Genomic DNA, 20,989 nt, shown 5'->3' with positions numbered 1-20,989 from the left:
CAATAGAGAGCAGGGCACAGCGTCAGGGGAAAAATAAACTTTCTAGCCGAGGCGTGATTCGAACCCGCGTGCCTCTAAGCGTGGCTGTATAGCATAGTGGGCTTGAAATGACGCAGTTGGCAGATGTAGCAGAAACTGCTGTATCAAGTGGTGAGCGTGAGTCAGAAGCGCAGCGCGCTCACGCGGATCAGATAGAAAGAGCGTCCGCATCTGAACCTCCTACTGAGGAATGACGCAGCCGACGCCTCCGCCCGAGATCACGTTCACCTGGCGTTCCGATAGGACGCGCCATGGAGAACGCATGAAGTCCCGAAAGAGTACAACGATATTCTGCAACACTTAAGGGTAGACCGATCAACTTACCCGCAACCTCATTCCAGCCTAACTGGGGAAGAGGCAGTAATCCTCAGGAAAGTGCACGTAACTGAAGATGTTCGCTGACCTTCTGCCGGACGCGAGCTGTTGGACAACCACCTGCGGCTACCACCACCACTGGAATCCCTCCGGACAGCGGACGCTGACAGCTGCCCATCGGGATCTCTCTCCCCCGGTGGAGATGTCTGTTACGACTGGGTTGCGCGGTTAACTATTTGTGTGGCGCCGCCAAAGCCACAGCGAAAGCCCGGACGTTTTAATTACGGCGAGTTGTCCTCAACCGTTGAATAACGCGTAGGAAGCCGCGATGGCGAAAAGACGGCTAGCCTTTGTGCGCACATTTTCGCCTCATTTAGCCACAGCTCGCACGACGCCCTAATGCCTGTCTAGGCTCTACAGTGCTATCTCGGGACGGTTAAGCTTCGCGTGTATATTCGTTCCTTATCCTCCGCAAGGAAGACGCCGGCGATGTGCGCGTCACTGCCTTTCTCTCTGCTGGGTCAGTGGTGGTTAGAAAGTCTGTTGAGCTGTCTTCCATGTACCGAGCGGCGGTGTTATTGCAAAGTATTGATGATGAAAAGGCATTTGATTCAGTAGCGATACGAGCAGTCATAGAGGCATTGCGTAATCAAGGAGTACAGGAGGCATACGTGAATATCTTAGCAAACATATACAAGGATTCCACAGCTACCTTGGTTCTCCACGAGAAAAGTAGAAAGTTACCTATCAAGAAAGGGGTCAGGCAAGGAGACACAATCTCTCCAATGCTATTCACTGCACGTTTAAAATAAGTATTCAAGCTCTTAGACTGGGAAGGCTTAGGAGTGAGGATCAACGGCGAATATCTCAGCAACCTTCGGTTTGCAGATGACATTGTGCTATTGAGCATGAATGGGGACGAATTACAGCAAATGATTGAGGACCTTAATCGAGAAAGTGTAAGAATTGGGTTGAAGATGAATATGCAGAAGACAAAGGTAATGTTCAATAGCCTGGCAAGGAAACAAGAATTCAGGATCGCCAGTCAGCCTCTAGAGCCTGTAAAGGAGTACGTTTATCTAGGTCAATTACTCACAGGGGACCCTGATCACGAGAAAAATTTACAGAAGAATAAAATTGGGTTGGAGTGCATACGGCAGGCATTACCAAATCCTGACTGGGAGCTTACCACTGTCGTTGAAAAGAAAAGTGTACACTCATTGCATTCTACCGGTGCTAACATATGGGGCAGAAACTTGGAGGTTAACAAAAAGGCTCGAGAACAAGTTAAGGACCGCACAAAGAGCGATGGAACGAAAAATCTTAGGAGTAACGTTAAGAGACAGGAAGAGAGCGGTGTGGATCAGAGAACAAACGGGGATAGCCGATATTCTAGTTGACATTAAGTGGAAGAAATGGAGCTGGGCAGGCCATTTAATGCGTAGGATGGATAACCGGTGGACCATTAGGGTTACAGAATGGATACCAAGAGAAGGGAAGCGCAGTCGAGGTCGGCAGAAAACCAGATGGGATGATGAAGTTAGGAAATTTGCAGGCGCAAGTTGGAACACGCTAGCGCAAGACAGGGGTAATTGGAGATCGCAGGGAGAGGCCTTCGTCCTGCAGTGGACATAAAATATAGGCTGATGATGATGATGATGATGATGATGATGATTGATGCCCATTTGAACGCCGCTGAGCAGTCCTTCCAGTTACGAACTCTACGCGGGCAAGCGGGCGCATTGAGACGCTTGGAACATTTTGATTTGGCTTTACTGAGGCACAGTTAGAACTCAGGCTAGAGTTTGCGTGGTCAAAGAACGCGCGGAAAGAGCGCGGTCCACATGGAGTGAACTTTCACGGCGAACTTCGCGCGGCCCGCACCAGCGCGGCGGAACGCCAGCGTGCTGCCGCCGTGCTGCACCCACATGCGGCGAAAAACAGGCGGCTGCCGCCGCCACGATTTCAGTGTTGCTAGAGACAGCGTGATTCTATTCCCAGTAAAATGCAGTTAAACAATTGTTTTGTATTTGCAACTGAACCATTATTCTGCAGCTGAACCATATTGGTCGCGCCTTGACAACTGTGATCAGTCGAGCGTTGTACGCGGTGCGCGCAGCTTTTGTCGCCATTCTCGCTCAAGGCTCTTTGGCTGGCTAGCCGATTCAAATGTGGCAGCAGGAAGTCTGACGCGACCGCGCCCTCATTTTTGCGCGCTGGCAGCCTTCATTCGCCGCTTCCGGGGAGCGGTTGACCGCCTGCGTACATATCTAGCCCATCTTGATCGACGGCGAACAGCCGCTGGCCGCCGGGCGGACGCCGCGCGCGGCCGTTCGCAAGTTTTTTGCACGAAATTCACTTCGGGCTTAACAGAGGCTTCCAACAGCGAGAGTGAGGTGGCGTCGTGGTGATACCCACTCCCCTCGTGCCCCATCTGCTCCGTCAAGGCGCGCTCGTGACGTGGCGTCGCAGCCCATGCCAATGGGAGATTCGGTGCCGTTTCGCCGCCGCAGACGACAGACGCGATCCTTTTGCGCTGAATGGGTCGTCTGACGCTTTCTCATCAATAAACACTACTCCGCCTTGAACTTAGTTGTAGCAAGGTTTTACTTGAATATGCACGGGTCAGATCAGTATATTTGAGCATGTCGAACAGCAACGCATAAAAGGGTTGGCACATGCGCCTTCTAGACCAGCGTTGCATCAGTGATCAGTGACATTTTCACTTGGGGCTACTATAGGTGTGCCTCTCGTACTGCTTTCAGAATTTTCAGCACTTTCCGACCACATAGATTGTCACTTTGTGGCCCATCTGCTGCGCATTGTTAGCATTATACTTTTGTATTCTTAGTATCCAACGTGCTTTCCTAATTCGCGTGTTGATCTTTAGGATCGCAAGTTCGTGCGCCTTGCATTGCACTTTTCATGTTATTTATTATCGTCTATTCATTGCGCGAAACACTTGCGCTTCATCAGGAAGACACCTAGAAAACAGGGGTGAGATTCACAAAGCTTTTTTTTCGTAAGTGCTCTTTGCTATTGGCCGGCCGCCTCTATAATAATATGTTTTGCATCCAGATTGGCTGAAATTTTTTTGCGAACAATTCTATCGTAAGAAGTTTTTGTGAATTCAAGCCCAGATGAATTATTACAGAAACAAATGATACAATGTGCGACTATCACCTTTTCATAAAACCGAACTAAAGCTGCATGGTTATTTGCCGCATAGCCTTGTGTGCATACTTGGGATCTTTGAACCTCGATATAAATTTGCATTCAACAATCATCAAGTCACACCTCTTCTACGTGGCGTTGTAACATAGATTTGTCAGAGATGCGAACGACGTAGATTGCTCACCTCAATTCAGCTCCCACAATTCCGCTCTTCAGATGCGAACCCGTTTGCAAAGCTTCCCCAGCAAAAGCGCAGGCGATCCTGCCAAGTCCATTTATATTTTGAGGTCTCTGTCTAGTGGCCACTTCCCTACGCGTGGGTTCAAGAACTCAAGGTGATGTCATGGGGAGCGAACGCAACATAGAGGACTAAAAAGGCGCGCTTCACATTACAGCGTGTGTTCCCTTCTCCTTCTCAAGCGTCTTCTACTTGCGTTCTGAGGATTAGGCCGAGAAAAAAAATCAGCCCAGGATAACATATTTCTACAGCTCATTTTTCACCCGCCGGGGTGGCTCAGTCAGCTAAGGCGTTGCGCTGCTGAGCTCGAGGTCGCGGGATCGAATCCCGGCCCCGGCGGCCGCATTTCGATGGAGGCGAAATGCAAAAACGCCCGTGTGCTTGCGTTGTAGTGCACGTTAAAGAACCCCAGGTGGTCAAAATTAATCCGGAGCCCTCCACTACGGCGTGCCTCATAATCAGAACTGGTTTTGGCACGTAAAACCCCAGAAAGAAGAAGAAGAACAGCTCATTTTTCCTTCGCAGCGATTCGTCAATTAGAGTTGTACTTCGACATAGTGGCTAAACGAAAGTCCAACGTTCCGGACAGGGCGATCTAATGCGAGGTAGCGAAAGGCAAGTGTCATACAGTTGAGTTTAAGGCCCTATAATTGGTGCTTTTATATGTAAAAAAGTGGACAATTTGATTTCATTTTTTATGCAAGAGCACGGAGGAATAGGCTCTACCTACCCAAGTAACGCAAAATGTTGCCGTAACGTTCTCTGAATGTGCACAAATGTCGGCGTATAATGTTGCCTACATGCTGCTAATGTCCTCTTTTTTGATAGCCAGGCAACGTTGGGTCGTAACGTTGTGGTAGTGTTGAGCAGCACATTCACGACGTTAACATAACGTTAACAGAAGTTCCTGGCAACGTAATGTGGATGTTGCCTTTTGTCACTTGAGCTTTCAGGCAACGTACGTATGTGACGTTCAAGCAACACTCAACTGACATTGCAGAATATTTGTAGACATGCATAACAGCAGTGCTGTCAGCATGACAGCACCGCAAACCCTTAAATTTATATTTGCTTGACAGATAATTTACTCTAGTAGTTTTCATGTTGCATATGCATGAAAATATGAAACAAGAATTACTGAAAAACAGTGTTTATTACGTATATATCTTGTGTAGCTTACCAAGATATCTGTGTACCTTACCTTGTGGTAAGATACACTATAAACGTAAAATAATGCTGTTTTCACCAGTTCTTGTTTACATTTTCATGCATATACGACATGAAAACTACTAGAATGCATTATCTGTCAAACAAATATAAATATAAGGGTTTGCAGTGCTGTCAGCCGTGTAATGCTGACAGCGCTGCTGTACGGGCAGCTCATCTCTCTTGCACTATATATAGTACCAACATGCCCTAAGCCAGAATCTTTAAAGTGTTTCACATGGTGGTTTGCCTGACTTGTCGTGCTGTTGTCCATAGCACAACATATAAATGCTAACTGCAAGTAAAAGTGCACAATGCAAAGCTGCGAAGTGGTTCATAAGAACAATTTTTCATTTTGGCTATAACAGCAAGAGAAGCAGCATGCACGTCCAATGTGCAGAGGTTCTCGTATAAAGGTTCTCGCAGCAGGAAAGTAAATATATTCCACAAATGTTCATTTCCTTAAACATATCATTTAAGCTTAGACCACCGAAAAAAAAATCACTTTGCTTCCGACTTACTGCTCTAAAAATCATGTGTCGGTTGCTGCATGTGCTTTCAAGAAATTGCATAATAGCCAACATCAGCTGCTAAGAACAAATGCTAGTATGTAGGAATTGTTTGTGCAGGAGGAATATGTGGTGGTTGAATATGCACCCATGAATATGCATTGGTCCACCTTAAATAATAGTGAATGCCATAGACAAACCTGGTTATAATGCCAAACCATGCATTTTACTGTCTGCTTACATCATCCTGGCAAACAAATGACACTTATATAACAGTAACTTAAAAACTGATAACACACTGATAACACACTTAAATATATTTTCTATTAAACATCAAGGTCTTCTATCGCATATTAAGACTCTACTAACAGCTACAACTACAACACAATATATTTTGCTTTCCCATGTAGGTCAGACTTCGAAATTTTTTGCTTTTTGTCGAGTTCCCTTATTTCAATGGCGGAACACAATTTATACTTCTTAATAACAGCACAAATACTGTCCTCCTTCACTTTGTAATGTGCAACACAACACAGTAACACTGCGGTTGGATACTATCTCCTGCCAAGCATCCAGCCGGTCTTTTTGTCTAAGCTTGCAGACATGGCAGCAAGTGTGAAGTAGTCAACACAGCCCAAGGCGTAGAGTAACACAAAGTCATCCAAGCACTGACAGCCAGCCATCACTTTTGCAGAGGATGGCCAGCAGCACAAGTGATGCAAACATGCCTCCCTCGGGTAGCTTCACTTGCATCCAGACCTCACTGGTTTCCAAGTCAATAATGCGGTAACCTGCAGAGACATCAATTACATCAAACTATAAAGTGCCATCTGAAACACTGAAGTAAGCCATGTTTACTGTGAAAACAGGCTATAAAAATGCTTACAAACAACTTAAGCTTCGCATAACTGTGAAACAAACAATAGTGACTTTACACAGGAGAATAATGCAAAACATCAAAAAGCAAATTTCAGTAAAACCTAACCAATATAGCTATAAGTTTGGACACAAGAGCAAGGAAAGCACAATAAACAATACCCACAACTTCCTTTATTGCGCTAAGCAGTTAAGACGTTAGTATTGATAAGGAGATTTACTGACGGCAAGCGGCAGGCGAAAAACCAGTTCAGTCGCCAGAGAGCAACGGTCTCAACGCCAAGAGCTCGTGATCTGCGCTCGCGCCCTACATCTATGAGAGCGCCCCACTACTGCTTGCTCCCTGTTCTTCTTCTTCACTACAATAACCCCGGCGGCGAAGGGGAGCCATCCTGGCGACTCAAGGGGACGCAAGGATGAGAGGGTCGTGATGCGGCTTGAGGCGGCTGACGTGGACCGTGTCGCGACCGAGACGGCGCTTGTCCGAGGAGGGGTTGACCGGCTCAATGACATAAGTGACGGGAGACCTGCGCTCGATGACGCGGTATGGCCCGTGGTACTTGGCAGCAAACTTGGGGGTGAGGCCAGGAGAGTTGAAAGGTATGCGGAGCCAGACGAGGGATCCAACGGCAAAACTCAGCACATGCTCATCGGTGTCGCGGCGATCTTTCTGGAGGGCTTGGCTGTCGGACGTGAACGAGCGGGCCAGCTGACGACACTCCTCGGCATGCTGGGCGACGTCAGAAATTGCACTGAATTCGGAGGCGTCCGGGCGGTACGGTAAAATTGTGTCAAGCGTGGAGGATGGTTCACGGCCATATAAAAGAAAGAATGGTGAAAAGCCCGTCGTAGACTGCGTCGCGGTGTTATACGCATAAGTCACGAAGGGGAGAACGACGTCCCAATTGGAATGATCAGAATCAATGTACATCGACAGCATGTCACCGAGCGTGCGGTTGAAACGTTCCGTGAGCCCATTCGTTTGAGGATGGTAGGCAGTTGATGTGCGATGAATAATACGACAAGAGCGGAGGAGCTCTTGTATCACGTTGGACAAAAACACACGGCCTCTGTCGCTCAGCAGTTCCCGTGGGGCTCCATGACGGAGTATGAAATGGCGCAATATGAAGGAAGCGACGTCACGAGCACCGGCCGCAGGGAGTGGAGCGGTTTCTGCGTATCGCGTCAGATGGTCCACCGCGACAATTATCCAGCGATTGCCAGCAACAGAGCATGGAAGCGGTCCATAAAGGTCGATTCCAATGCGTTCAAAAGGGCGGGCAGGACATGGTAAAGGCTGCAGCTGACCGGGTGTATGGTTAAACGTCTTTCGTTGTTGACATGCGGAACAAGACCGTATATATTTACGGACAAATGTGTACATCCCACGCCAGTAGTAGCATTGGCGGAGCCGTTGATACGTTTTCAGCCCGCCAGCATGGGCATGTTGCGGATCTGCATGGAAGTATGCACACACATCGGCTCGTAAGTGCTTGGGTATGACCAGCAGCCATTTACGTCCGTCCTCCAGGTAGTCGCGGCGGTACAAAAGTGAATCGCGTATTGCGAAATGCTTGGCTTGTCGACGAAGGGCACGGGGTTGGCTAGCGGGTGAAGAGGCGCAGAGAAATTTCAAGAGGGACGCGATCCATGGGTCCTTGCGCTGTTCCGAAGGCATGTCGGTGATGGTCAGAGCGTCCAGGGAAAAGTCTACCGCTGAAGGAGGCCCTGCTTCGGATTTGACGGGTGAACGAAAGAGCGCATCCGCGTCAGAATGCTTGCGCCCGGATCGGTAAACGACGTGAATGTCAAATTCTGGAATACGAAGAGCCCATCGACCGAGACGACCAGAGGGATCTTTGAGGGAAGCCAGCCAGCAGAGGGCATGATGGTCGGTTACAACGTCGAAAGGCCTGCCGTACAAATAGGGGCGGAATTTTCCTAACGCCCATACAATCGCGAGGCACTCTTTCTCGGTGACCGAATAATTCGCTTCCGCCTTGGTGAGGGCGCGGCTTGCATAGGCCACAACATACTCAGGGAAGCCGGGCTTGCGTTGCGCGAGAACTGCACCAAGACCGATACCACTGGCGTCAGTATGTATTTCGGTTGGCGCAGAAGGGTCATAATGGCGTAGCACGGGGGGCGAAGTAAGTAGGCGGCGCAGTGTCGCAAATGCGTCGTCACAGGCCGGTGTCCAGTGGGAAAGGTCGCTGGGGCCGGCGAGGAGCTTCGTAAGCGGTGCGATGATGGAGGCGAAATTTCGGACGAAGCGACGAAAATAGGAGGCCAAGCCGACAAAGCTTCGAAGTTCTTTGAGGGTAGAAGGCTTCGGAAACTCGGCAACAGCACGTAGTTTTTCCGGGTCAGGGAGAATGCCATCTTTGGAGACGACGTGGCCGAGTATGGTTAGCCGGCGAGCCCCAAAGTGACATTTCTTCAGGTTGAGTTGAAGGCGTGCGTTTGTAAGGCAGCGGAGAATTGTGCGTAAACGAGAGAGATGTGTAGCGAAATCGGGAGAGAACACGACGACGTCATCCAGATAGCACAGACATATCTTCCATTTCAGACCGCGTAAAATGCCGTCCATCATCCGTTCGAATGTTGCGGGGGCATTACAAAGTCCGAAAGGCATCACGGTAAATTCATACAGGCCATCCGGTGTGACGAACGCCGTCTTCGGACGATCACACGCCGCCATAGGGACCTGCCAATATCCCGATCGCAAGTCGAGGGAAGAAAAAAATTCGGCACCTTGAAGGCAATCGAGGGCGTCGTCTATTCGAGGAAGAGGATAGACGTCTTTGCGAGTAATCTTGTTGAGGCGTCGGTAGTCCACACAGAATCTAATAGAGCCATCTTTCTTTTTGACCAGCACAACAGGAGAGGACCAGGGGCTGCAAGAAGGCGTAATGACTCCGCGCTGAAGCATGTCGTCAACCTGCTCCGTAATGACACGACGTTCCGCAGGTGACACACAGTAGGGGCGCTGTCGCAAAGGAGCGTGAGGCCCAGTGTCAATCGTGTGAACAACCGCATTAGTTCGGCCTAGGGACGCTTGCGGTAAGTCAAACGAAGTGCGGAACTCGTGTAGAAGGGCAAGAAGCTGCGTCCGTGCAGCCGGATCGAGGTCGCTGTCGATGGAACGGTGAAAAGATTCCGAGAGCACGGCGTCGGACGCAAGGTGAGGGGTCAGGGCGTTCAGCGGATGCTGAGTCTCAGGCACAGAGGGGTCAAGGGGTACAATAACAGCAGCGTCTACAGGCTGAACGTGGCCAAGCGTTTCATTTCGGTGCAAAGTCAGAGGGCCTGAATTGGGGTTGCAAACAAGTAGTCCGGTATTCTCCTGATGAAGCGCGAGGATGGCAAAAGGCAGTGACGTATTGTGGCGGCGACAAAACAAGTCAGATGGCGTGAACAGAACGGTGGCGTCGGAAAGGGCGGCACAGGAAACGGGAACAATGACGGCACTCTGAGGTGGCAGGTCAATAGCGGCGGTGACGACAAGCTTTCTATCCCCAGGACCGGCCACATGGGTGGAAGGCGTCTCGGGAAACACAGCGAACTCTACCTGAGCACGAGCGCAGTCGATAACAGCGTGGTTACGGGACAAAAAATCCCACCCGAGGATCAGGTCATGGGAACACGAGGCCAGCACAAGGAACTCAACGCTGTAGATCACGTCTTGTATGAGCACCCTGGCCGTACATGCTGCAACGGGTTGAATATATTGTGCGCTCGCAGTACGGAGAGAAAATCCTGAAGGTGGCGTCGTCACTTTACGGATAGAACGGCAAAACGTATGGCTCATCACAGAAATAGCGGCGCCGGTGTCCACAAGCGCAAGAGTTCGTACACCGTCAACAAACACTTCAATAACATTGGCGGGGGACAAGCGAGGACTTAGACAGGTTGACGACGGCGCAGCTCGTGCCTCAGAAGCTGCGGTAGTCAGTTTCCGCCTCACCAGTGTTGTACCGACGACGCATAGGCGAAAGAGAACGGCGGCGCGGTGAGGGGGACCGACGATTAGCAAAAGGTTGGGCATCGGAAGTGGGCTGGTGATCACGGGCGCATGTTTCAGGCTCTCGTTCTGGCTGGGTGCGATAGGGAGGTCGGAAGGAGTAGTCTGGATATCTCGGCGTACTCGTGGTCGCCGCGAAGCGTCGGCGACAAAATCGCGCAACATGACCCGGAATTCCGCAAGCATAGCAGATCGGGCGGTTGTCTGCAGTGCGCCAAGGATTTGCGTACTGTGGCTGCGCCCCGAAAAGCACCGTCGCTGGTGGTCGAATTGGTGGTTGAGGGGTTAGTACTGGTTGAGGATGTGGCTTCATGACGGCATCCGCGTACGTCAGAGGCTCGGCAACAGGAGCCGGAGGAGCAGCAGACGGCACCACAAATGATAGCGGCGCGGTGACACCAGTCGGCTGAAAGGCAGACGGCAAAGCCTCGGTGACCTGCTCCTGTATCACTTGTCGGATGGTTGGAGTGAGCCTAGGCGTAGGCACTTGCGTGGTCGGAAAAAATGAAAGCTGTCGAGCAACTTCCTCACGCACAAGCTCCTTAATCTGTGACAGGAGCGCCGTGTGGTCGCCGCCGATGGTCAACGCAGCGAGGGAATCGTCTGTTGACGTCTGCCGCCGAGCTAGGACGCGCTGCTTACGTAGTTCGTCGAAGCTCTGGCACAAGGTCACGAGTTCAGACACGGTGCGTGGGTCCTTGGCCAGCAACATCTGAAAGGCGTCGTCGTCTATGCCTTTCATGATGTGCTTTATCCTGTCTTGCTCAATCATAGAAGGATTCACGCGCTTGCACAAGTCAATGACGTCTTCAATATAGCTCGTGAAGTTCTCGCCCTGCTGCTGCGCACGTCCGCGTAGACGCTGTTCAGCGCGAAGCTTGCGCACTGCGGGGCGACCGAACACTTCCGCGAAGCTCGTCTTGAAAGCCGTCCAATTGGCGAAGTCTGACTCATGGTTACGAAACCAGAGGTTTGCGACGTGTGTTAGGTAGAACAGGACGCTGCGTAGTTTTGTAGCGTCGTCCCACTTGTTGTGCGCGCTCACCCTTTCAAACGACGTTAGCCAATCTTCTACGTCATAGTCATCGGTGCCGCTAAAGAAAGCGGGATCGCGCTGACGCAGCGCGCTTGACACGATGACCGATGGAGCTTGGGCCGCGTCTTGCTGGGTGGCGTCATCAGGCATTGTCGGAGCAGTGGTGGGCAACGTCCGGCTTCGGAGTTCCAGGTTTGAAGGGGGTACCCCGCACCTCCACCACTTTGATAAGGAGATTTACTGACGGCAAGCGGCAGGCGAAAAACCAGTTCACCCGCCGGGGTGGCTCAGTCAGCTAAGGCGTTGCGCTGCTGAGCACGAGGTCGCGGGATCGAATCCCGGCCCCGGCGGCCGCATTTCGATGGAGGCGAAATGCAAAAACGCCCGTGTGCTTGCGTTGTAGTGCACGTTAAAGAACCCCAGGTGGTCAAAATTAATCCGGAGCCCTCCACTACGGCGTGCCTCATAATCAGAACTGGTTTTGGCACGTAAAACCCCAGAAAGAAGAAGAAGAAGAAAAACCAGTTCAGTCGCCAGAGAGCAACGGTCTCAACGCCAAGAGCTCGTGATCTGCGCTCGCGCCCTACATCTATGAGAGCGCCCCACTACTGCTTGCTCCCTGTTCTTCTTCTTCACTACAGTATCAACATATTCCTTTAACATAAAGCTTCCTTGCAATGCCACGGCTGCTTGTTACATCCAGTTCAGTCTTTGAAGAAAAGAAAAATTAACAAATGATGTGAATGCTCTACCACGGTACGAAAACCACATTTCATTCGTGATGAAAGAAAGTTCCAATGAGTGAGTGATAAATTTGACTTGTTGGTACAACATATTGGTGAATTGCAGCACATATATTGACGACAGAAAAGACGAGACAATAGACGTGTGCTGACTTCCAACAAAAAGCTTTATTTTCAGCGACCCATGTTTATAGCCGTCACTCATCACATTGCACACGCGCAATTCACACCCTTAGGAAGGTCAACTCTGTCTGATAAGTGTACAGATGCTGACACACACAGAGCCAAGTCGCGCAATCTTTTCAGCTTCAATAATTTCACGTGTTAGTTGATCACCGCTACTGCTGACAACAGTACACCGAGCAAACAATGGTTCACAGGTACATGAACTGCAACATGCAAGCCAACTGTCATGCACGTTTTTCTTCACATTGTAGAGTGTTCTCTCAGCTGGTCATTGATACGGCGTCCTGTGTGGCCTATGCACTGTTTACCACAAGAAAGAGGGCTACAGTAATTCATGTTGCTAACATCGGTGATGAACAGATTTTTGTGCTTTTTGTTGCACTTGTGTGCTGCGCTGAAACATTTCCTTTGATTGCACAACTTTATAAGCTTCTGAGGTGCAAAGAAGACAACTTTAACTTTGGAACGATCTGCAGTTTTCACGATACTGTGAGACAGCTTATGAATGTATGATATGACAGCCACTTTAAGTCTGTCAGATGGAGTGATCACATGGCAACCACTCGGTGCATGCGCTTTTCAGAGTAGAGGTCATGTGGTCACTGAATCTGACATAAAACTGGCTGTCATACCCTACATTCATAAGCTCTCACAATATCAAGAAAATTGCATATCATTCTAAAGTTGTGTAATCAAAGGCAATGTCACAGCACGCCACACATATGCAACAAAACACCAAATTCCGTTTGTCACCTGTGTTAGCAACGTGGTTTATTGTACCCCCCTTGTGGTAAACAGTATATAGGTCAAATGGGACACAGTATCAATCACCGGCTGAGAGAACACTCATACAATGTCAAGAAAAATGTGCGTGACAGTAGGCTTGAATGTCATTGCAGTTCGTGTGACTGTGAACCGTCGTTTGCTCAGTGTACTGTTTCCAGCAGAAGCGGTGATCAACTAACAAGTAAAATAATTGAGGCTGAAAAGATTTCGCGACTTGGCTCTATGTGTATCAGCACACCTTCTGTACACTTGTCAGTTTACTTTCTTCCTAAGGGTGCGAATTGCGCATGTGCAATGCAGTGACTGACGGCTATAAACATGGGCCAGCAAAAATTAAGCTTTTTGTTAAAGAGTTGCCGCATGTCTCTCGTGTTGACTCTTCTGTTGTTGCCTACATCTGCACTGCAATTCAGTGCCTGAACGACCGGCTACAACTACGCTACAGGTGTTACATATTGGGAGAAGGGTTGAATATTGCTCTACACTGCAAAAGTTGTCGTTGCTATCCGCGGATGACGAATACGGAAGTTCTGGCCGTGGAAAAACCAAATTAGAATGCGAGCTTTTGGAAGCGGTGTTAATCGAAAATTCTGGACCTGATAAGTAGGTTAGCGCCACTTCGCAGGCACTTTTAAACAAAGAAATGCAACTCATGAGTAGCCACAAATAAACTGGTTTGTTAATTCTGCTTTTGTTTCTTCTTGGGCTACCTAAACGCGAAAAACTTTGTCACTCGATTCAACCGCTCGGCCAAAACCAAGCATGAGAAGATGATTTTTTCTACTCAGGGGCACCACATTTCGAAAGATATGCATCAAATGCATCTGAAAAGTTAATCATTTTGGTGCAATACATGCATTGTTACAAACATTACAAAACTTGAAAAAATGTCAATGATACTTACTACCCACAGCTTCCAATTTATCGGGGCGCAATGTCGGCTTCTCAGCAGCATTGCCGTCTTTCAAGCACCGACCAGGAGCCCCTGTGACGCTCCTAAGCCGAGCGCCAGGGCTCCCCACATCAGTTATGCCAGTTCTTTGCAGAACAGGGAATCCCGGCAATGGCACTGGACCAGGCCCCAGTTTTGGTTGCCAATGTATACAACATTTCCTAGGTGTACCTGAAATAAAAGAAGGCAGAGACACATTAAGACTGCTTACGTGTGGGAACGTGAAAGCACCTTTAGTCAACCAAATGGCTGCAATGTGACGTGCACAGTGTGACACGCACTAGGCACACCTTAAGTCAGCCAGAACCAAAGAGCTGCCGTGGCGTAAGGGAAGCCTGCTCCTTTCACACTCCAGGTTCTATTCCTACCCAGTCTGCACAACTTTCTTATTAAAGCTATTAATTTGCTTTGTTTACATGAACCTACTTAAATTTGACATTACTCCAAGCGTTTTTATGTGCTTTTATTGCTTGTGCAATAGGCCATCAGTTTTATGTCAATAAGTGCTGGTAGCAAAAAGAAATATGTCTAACCGTGCGATAAATCTAACCTGAAATAGCAGGTACGTCCAGTGGCATTAATGTGGGGGCTGCACACAAAATTATATTGCTTACCCTGTTTCGAATTTATTTTAAATAGCAGTTACAGTGAGTCCAAGTAGAGTTTTTCAGCTTTTTGCAGTGCAGAAACAGGTACAGTTTGTGCCAGCCAACCAGATGAAGAGCTCTCCTAGTAACTGTCTCTAATCACCCTCTCAGCAATTAGTGATAGCCAAAATACAGCTTGTATCTCTACAAATGACACATGTCCCATTTCCTTAATGTGGTATTTGTCACTGATTTTGATGGTCAATTGGTTGCCATAGATGAACAATCAAAATCTGGCGCGCAGCACCAGTCGTGTCAGTGCATCGTCAAGTGGCATGAACATATTTTTCCCTTGAGTGAATTATGGTGCCCTCCTGGGCACATGTTGAGGCACCAGCCAGTCTGTCCCATGTACATTTGACTGAATATATACATGATCAAAGGAACAGACTATGCTACCCCTGACGAACACAAGAAAAATTGGGTTGCATCTTTTAACTCAGCAACCCTCAGTTCTCGTGTGGACTGCAATGCACGCACATTTCCAGCGAAAAATTAAGTAGGCAGGATATGCACGACAGTTCACAAGTGAATTCAGAGAGGCGAGCAGGCAAGAGAGGTTTGCTTGGTTAAAGATACCACCAAATTTGTCTAGTGTGTACGAGAGGCAGCTCACTGTATTTCTTCCACACCTGGTCAAATGTACACAGAGCAGACTGGCCGGTAACTAAATGTGCCAAATAAATTCCCATATTTCACTCAAGAGACCAGCTTGCTCGTCCAGTTTGGCCGTGCATTGCCGTGATAGGACTTCAGGCTGGATTAAGATCATCTGTTTTCACCTACGGTGAAAAATTGACACGAGAGATCAGTGAGGCATACCACATAAACAAGACATGCGAGCCAGACCCCATGATCAATTCATGAAATAAAAGGCGTCCTTTCTAGATGACAAGTGATTGAAGTTAGTCTGCGCCCCCCCCCCCATATTTACTTTCCTTTTTACACAAATACCAATTATTGTGATTTTATGCCTTTATATTACAACTTACGCCTTCCCTCTGAACGAAATTGTGCACAACATAAGCACACATCCAGTGTTGCTATTTTTAATCCTTCCATCAAAATAAATGGTCAGTTAGCAGGAGTCATGTTGTATGGTAGGCTTTTCCTCCCCAAGTAAATTCTATCCTGAAAAGTTACATGGACTGACCGGCAAACTCATACGTACACTACAAATTTCACCTAGCAAACACGGCTGGTCCTTAGAAAATGCACAAATACGGTGAGAGGTATCTGTCGGCATACTGTAGCAATAGTAAGTGCCAGTTAGCTTCGACACTAGACAGTTTTAGTAAAGCATATGCAACTAATAGCGTACGCCTATACGCTATAGTACAGCGTACGCTAAACAGCACACATTTATTACAGTTTTAGTTGGCCTGCGAGATCTTCCGATCTCAGAGGCCATATGCCATCGTCGCACCTATCTCTCAACTTCACTGACAGGTGGCGCTGACATATCTCGAAGGTTTCCCTCGTTAGGCTTCGTGTCGTTCGAAACGAGAAGCGATCTCGAAAACTCCACAAGGTTAACCATATTACACTGTTGTCAAAGCGGCCTGACGGTAAGCGAAAGCTGTTTACACAGTCATTTGCTACGAACGAAGCGAATTCTGCAAGAGCCACGCCAAATTCAATTCAAAGCGGGCAGCGGGGACCACCGCCATGTTTAACGTAAACTACGCAAACCACGCACAGACGGTAATGCTAAATCTGAGAAATAGCATGCATACGCTATACGCTATCGGTCGGATAGCGTTCTGCACATGCGCAGTGATGACCCGCTATTTTATATCGTACGCAATGACATAGCGTACGCTAAACTAAAACTGTCTACTGCTACAATACTTCAGCTGTCAGGCATCTACAGTGCTTAAGACACCACAGAAGTGTAAGTGCACAACAAAAACAAGCGGCGCATCAACCATAAATTTCACTTGAGAGTAGTGACAACATAGGCTGTTTCGTGTAGCTAAAACACTAGCCAATATGTAGAAAGTATATGCACAAGTATACATACCTATAGATATTTGCCTACCTAACTTAAAACTATAAGAGTTGCAGTGCATATGATGCTTGTTCTAGACACTGGTATTTTTGACAAAAATACTCTTAGAATTAGATGTAATACTTTTTTCAATTCATCCAGCCAGTAAATGAAGTCTTACACATATCATTATAATTTGGACTTGCAGGTTGAACATATCCTGACCTGAGCAGCGCCAAGCAGAATGAATAGACCGTGTGCCCACTGTGCTGACCAAATACACAGGATGAAACAGAAAATATGGAAAGGGACCCAAAAGTATTAGAAATACTTCTTGGCAGCTGTAGAATTAGGGCTTGTTGGTTGATTGTCACTATTAAAATTACACTAAAGCTAATAAGAGTGTTCTGTATGATGTAGTTGAAATAAAATTCACTTGACGAGCAACATTGCAATAACCAGCAAATATGGCAAGAGGAAGCAGACATGTGCGAAATAGTGTGCTTTTTTAATAATAGAGCATCCATACAATGAACTACCTACCAGTTAGCTATGTGTTCTATGCTGTATTGACTTGAAAAAAAGAGAAAAATAATGTAACTAAACATAGACTCGCAAGTGCTACAATGCCTACTTGCATGAATGGGGATATCTTGCCAAGAATATTAAACGGGAGAGAAAAAAGCAAGCTTACTAGAAAACACTTCAGAACTGTAGTAACTGCAATACAGTGAATACTGGCCTTAATGTATCATTGCAAGAAGTTTGAGCTCATCAAATGTGTATTTTCCAGTGGCAGTTATTCTTGGAACAAGACAGAAATAATTGTGAATATGAATGTTAAACAATGGTAAGCACACTGTGTGCTTACACCTATGACATATTTGGCCCATTACACTTTGAATTCTTATATGCGGAGAAGCTGCACAAGAGTGTAGTGTAAACACTAAAAATTCGGAAATAAAATCCTACAGCATAGGAAACAGTTTCAAAACAAGAAAACCAAAATGAAAAGTGATAAATAGTGTGTACTAAGCAAAATTAAAATATAACTTGCTGCCAAGCGATTTATGCAAGAAAAAATACTTAACATCAGGACATGTTAGGTCTACTTTTATATAGAACACATTAAGGTGTGCATAACAGCTATGAACACAAATAAACAGCAAGTTGCATAAATATTTGGCCTATTTAGTAAGCTGTGTTGACTAATGTCGATTAACTTATGATACCAAGATGCTACTTTTTGGAACACGTACACTACATACATACCTGACCCGACCATCCAGATTACACGTTGCACTACGGCAGGCATAGCCAAGGGGTCTGGTGGCTCCTCCGTTATGTGGGCACTGTTATGGGTCACAGCCTCGCCACTATAAAGTAAGATCTGTGTTAACTTATAGCAGTTGCACACAGCTTTATAAAGCTGTCAAATTGTCTAGATATGCATGGATCATCTAAATATAGTCCCAAAAACAATGTTTGCATTATTGCAGGGTGGCAACAGAGCACAAAATAGAAGTCACTGATGAATGTCTTGATAATGGGGATCCTTTGATCACAGTAAAATTATTGACACGCAGCAGCACATAGCAAAGAAATGCTTGTTTACAAAACAATTCATTTTTTTTCATGACTCAGTTTAACTTTCCCCTGTCATGTTTAGTTACGTATAAGGTATGTCAAAACATCTTGTCTTAAAAAGTAAGTTGGACTAGTAGCAAGCTGTGATTGCTTAATTTTTTTCTCTCTAAAACTGTCGTAAACCGAAAACTTCATAAGCAGATATTATTTACAACGTCGAGGCAAGGAAACATGGCAAGGAAACAAGTTTCCTTGGATAAGTAGATATGAAACAAGTTTCCTTGCCATGTAAGCAAGGAAACGTCATTGCAATAAGAATCGGTGAAGAGGCAAATGAGTCGTTATTATGCAACTTCAGCAGAAAAGCGGGAGCTCACGCGCCGCACGCACATGATCAACACGATTATTTTCGAACGTTATATTTCTCATCGGAAGAAAACGCTTATCAAGATTTTCAATTTCGCATCGAAGCAATAAACTTGCGTAACTAAGTGCTGACAACCAGCGTTCAGCAAGCATCAGCACAGGTATCACTGTTGTCGCGGGACTTCCATTTCATACGCTCGCGCACGCTATGCACACAACTAGAAGCTCACACAACACGCGTGTAGTTAGCCAGCATGATTACTTACCTTTTGAATGGTACGACGCGGTCGCGAAGCGCTCTCCAAGTTGCCGGTGCTGCGTCGACGATGTTACTCCCCGCATACATGCCGCAGCGTAGTGGACGAGCTGAGGCGCGCTAACACACATTATTTCTTTGCGACGTCCACCCAACTTTCCAGAACGAAAACAAAGAGGCCGCACTCCACGGCATAAAATCGTTGGGCCACATTTGCCTGGCGCGCCACGCATACGGCGAGTTTGCAGCATGGCACAAGGTATCTTCAGGCACTTCTGTGCACGCTAACTGCGACCTACTTCATAATAGCAAACACAAAAACACACGATCAAGCAAACGCGACGCTCGTAGCACCCCGCACATACGACCACCATCACAGAGCGCCACCTGCATACTTGTGAGAATGTTGTGGCCTCTGTGATGACAAAAATATTAACCAGTACACTCGCATACTAAAATTTTGTGCCGGATTACACACAACTACGTATAGGTGTTGCGAGACAAAATAACCGTAGAACAATCTACATTTTACACTATAGTTTAGCGTAGAAAGAAATTTTAAAACGTATTTTACCATTGAATTGCTTCCGCCGTCTGCAGCCAGCATAAGCATGGCCTTCGAGATTAGTTTACGTTATCCTTAGCAAGCCGTCACTGTGGCCTGATTTGAACGGTTTGGGCTGTCTCGAAGCTGTCTCGAAGCCAATCCATGATGTTTAGCGATGCTGCCTACTTTTCCTACGCCGTCAATTATTTTAGATAACTTTCTGATGTCGTCAACATGAATTGCAGCCTCAGGAATTGTTGACACAATATCGGAGGTACAGATGTGCAGTGTTCGATGTTTCCGTGCGCGTTGTGACTGTTTCAGGCGGAAAGGATCAAATCCACGAGGGTTGATAGCTCGTGTGGCGCAGGTTACACCCGTATCGTCCGCATTTCCTTTCGTGTCGGTGTGTTGAATGTGCGCGGGTTTTGCTCCTGTCGTCCGTACCTTCTGTGTTTATGGTGCGGCTCGTGAAGATTCCTCCTAAAAAAACATGTCTGCAGCGTGCATGTGTCCTGTGTGGTGTGTGAAACAAATGTGCGCTGGTGTACGATGTGTTTGCAGCCCTATTGGTGGCTTATAGTCCTTTGCTCTAGTGCCGTTTCTATGATGTAAACCATACGTGAACTGAAAAAATGCACTGTTTTTCATATGGACAAGTAAATATGATCTGTGTGTATCCACTGTGCAGTGTGCATGTGTTCGTCATATTTATGCAGCTCGTATCATGGGGCGTGGGCCTATTCATGATGGCCCTTGCTTAATGTTTCCACTTTTAGGGGCATTTGGCGTGCAAGCAGTCACAAAGTCTTGTGCATTTGGTGTGGAAGAAGGGAATATTTTTATGCGTAACTTTGTCTACTATAGGTGAACCGTTGCAACAATTAGCATTTTTTCCATGTGAATGCTTCTGCCATTGGATATAACTTGTAGCAGATCTTATCTGTGGAGAAGCGTAACAAACATAATTTAACATGGTGTTCCTTAGAAGATATTAATTACTGCATAACCACTATACATCTCCATACCTCATTGTATGGTAAAGATGAATGTTCAGTTGAAAATGAAAATGTCTTACAGTTGCATGAACGTATACATGCGAAATGCTACAGCAGCCTGGCATCACAATAATGCCAATATTGGTGACATCCGGCAACGTTCTGGGAACGTGCTCTTTTGTAACGTTGCTACATTGATACCATTTACACGTTAAATTGATGTTTACATGCAACGTTGACACAACGTGGGTGTCAGGACGTTGCTGTGACATTTATTTATGACATCACTTGAACGTACAGCTGGCAACGTACATTCAACGTTGAGGTTGGCTGTTTAACGTTGCCTGACATTTGTTACAATCAGGCAACGTTTACGCTACGTTCTGTGTTACTTGGGTAGCTACAGAAGCATAAGCTATATGCTTTGTCCATGGTACGTTATAAAAAAAGTGTGGAGACCTAAAAACAACGCTGCAAGTGTAGATGCCATTTATGACCAAAGCATTCACGTACT

The 20,989-nt window shown here is 47.0% G+C and overlaps 1 protein-coding gene across 1 annotated transcript; it reads right to left on the bottom strand.

Annotated features, from left to right (window-relative positions):
- Nucleotides 1–12,534: 12,534 nt before the first annotated feature.
- LOC125947726 (uncharacterized) lies at nucleotides 12,535–19,268 on the bottom strand. Its single transcript, XM_049672981.1, has 4 exons — nucleotides 18,941–19,268; nucleotides 17,994–18,097; nucleotides 14,044–14,255; nucleotides 12,535–12,549 (listed from the first exon to the last, which is right to left on the bottom strand). Exons 1-4 carry the CDS (start codon nucleotides 19,018–19,020, stop codon nucleotides 12,535–12,537), a joined length of 411 nt encoding a protein of 136 aa, XP_049528938.1. The 5' UTR covers nucleotides 19,021–19,268.
- Nucleotides 19,269–20,989: the final 1,721 nt, after the last annotated feature.

Source organism: Dermacentor silvarum, chromosome 8 (assembly GCF_013339745.2).
Source record: "Dermacentor silvarum isolate Dsil-2018 chromosome 8, BIME_Dsil_1.4, whole genome shotgun sequence".
Classification (NCBI taxonomy): Eukaryota; Metazoa; Arthropoda; class Arachnida; order Ixodida; family Ixodidae; genus Dermacentor; species Dermacentor silvarum.
Note: the sequence above shows the minus strand (reverse complement) of the source record. Positions and strands in the feature narration are given on the sequence as shown.

What these genes read in the sequence shown, in the direction of transcription:
- LOC125947726 (XM_049672981.1), bottom strand. Translation starts at nt 19,020, where the DNA reads ATGTATGCGGGGAGTAACATCGTCGACGCAGCACCGGCAACTTGGAGA. An exon ending in CGCGTCGTACCATTCAAAAG is followed by an intron (nt 18,098 to 18,940) that starts GTAAGTAATCAT and finishes CTTACTTTATAG; the next exon opens with TGGCGAGGCTGTGACCCATA. An exon ending in AATCTGGATGGTCGGGTCAG is followed by an intron (nt 14,256 to 17,993) that starts GTATGTATGTAG and finishes CTTTTATTTCAG; the next exon opens with GTACACCTAGGAAATGTTGT.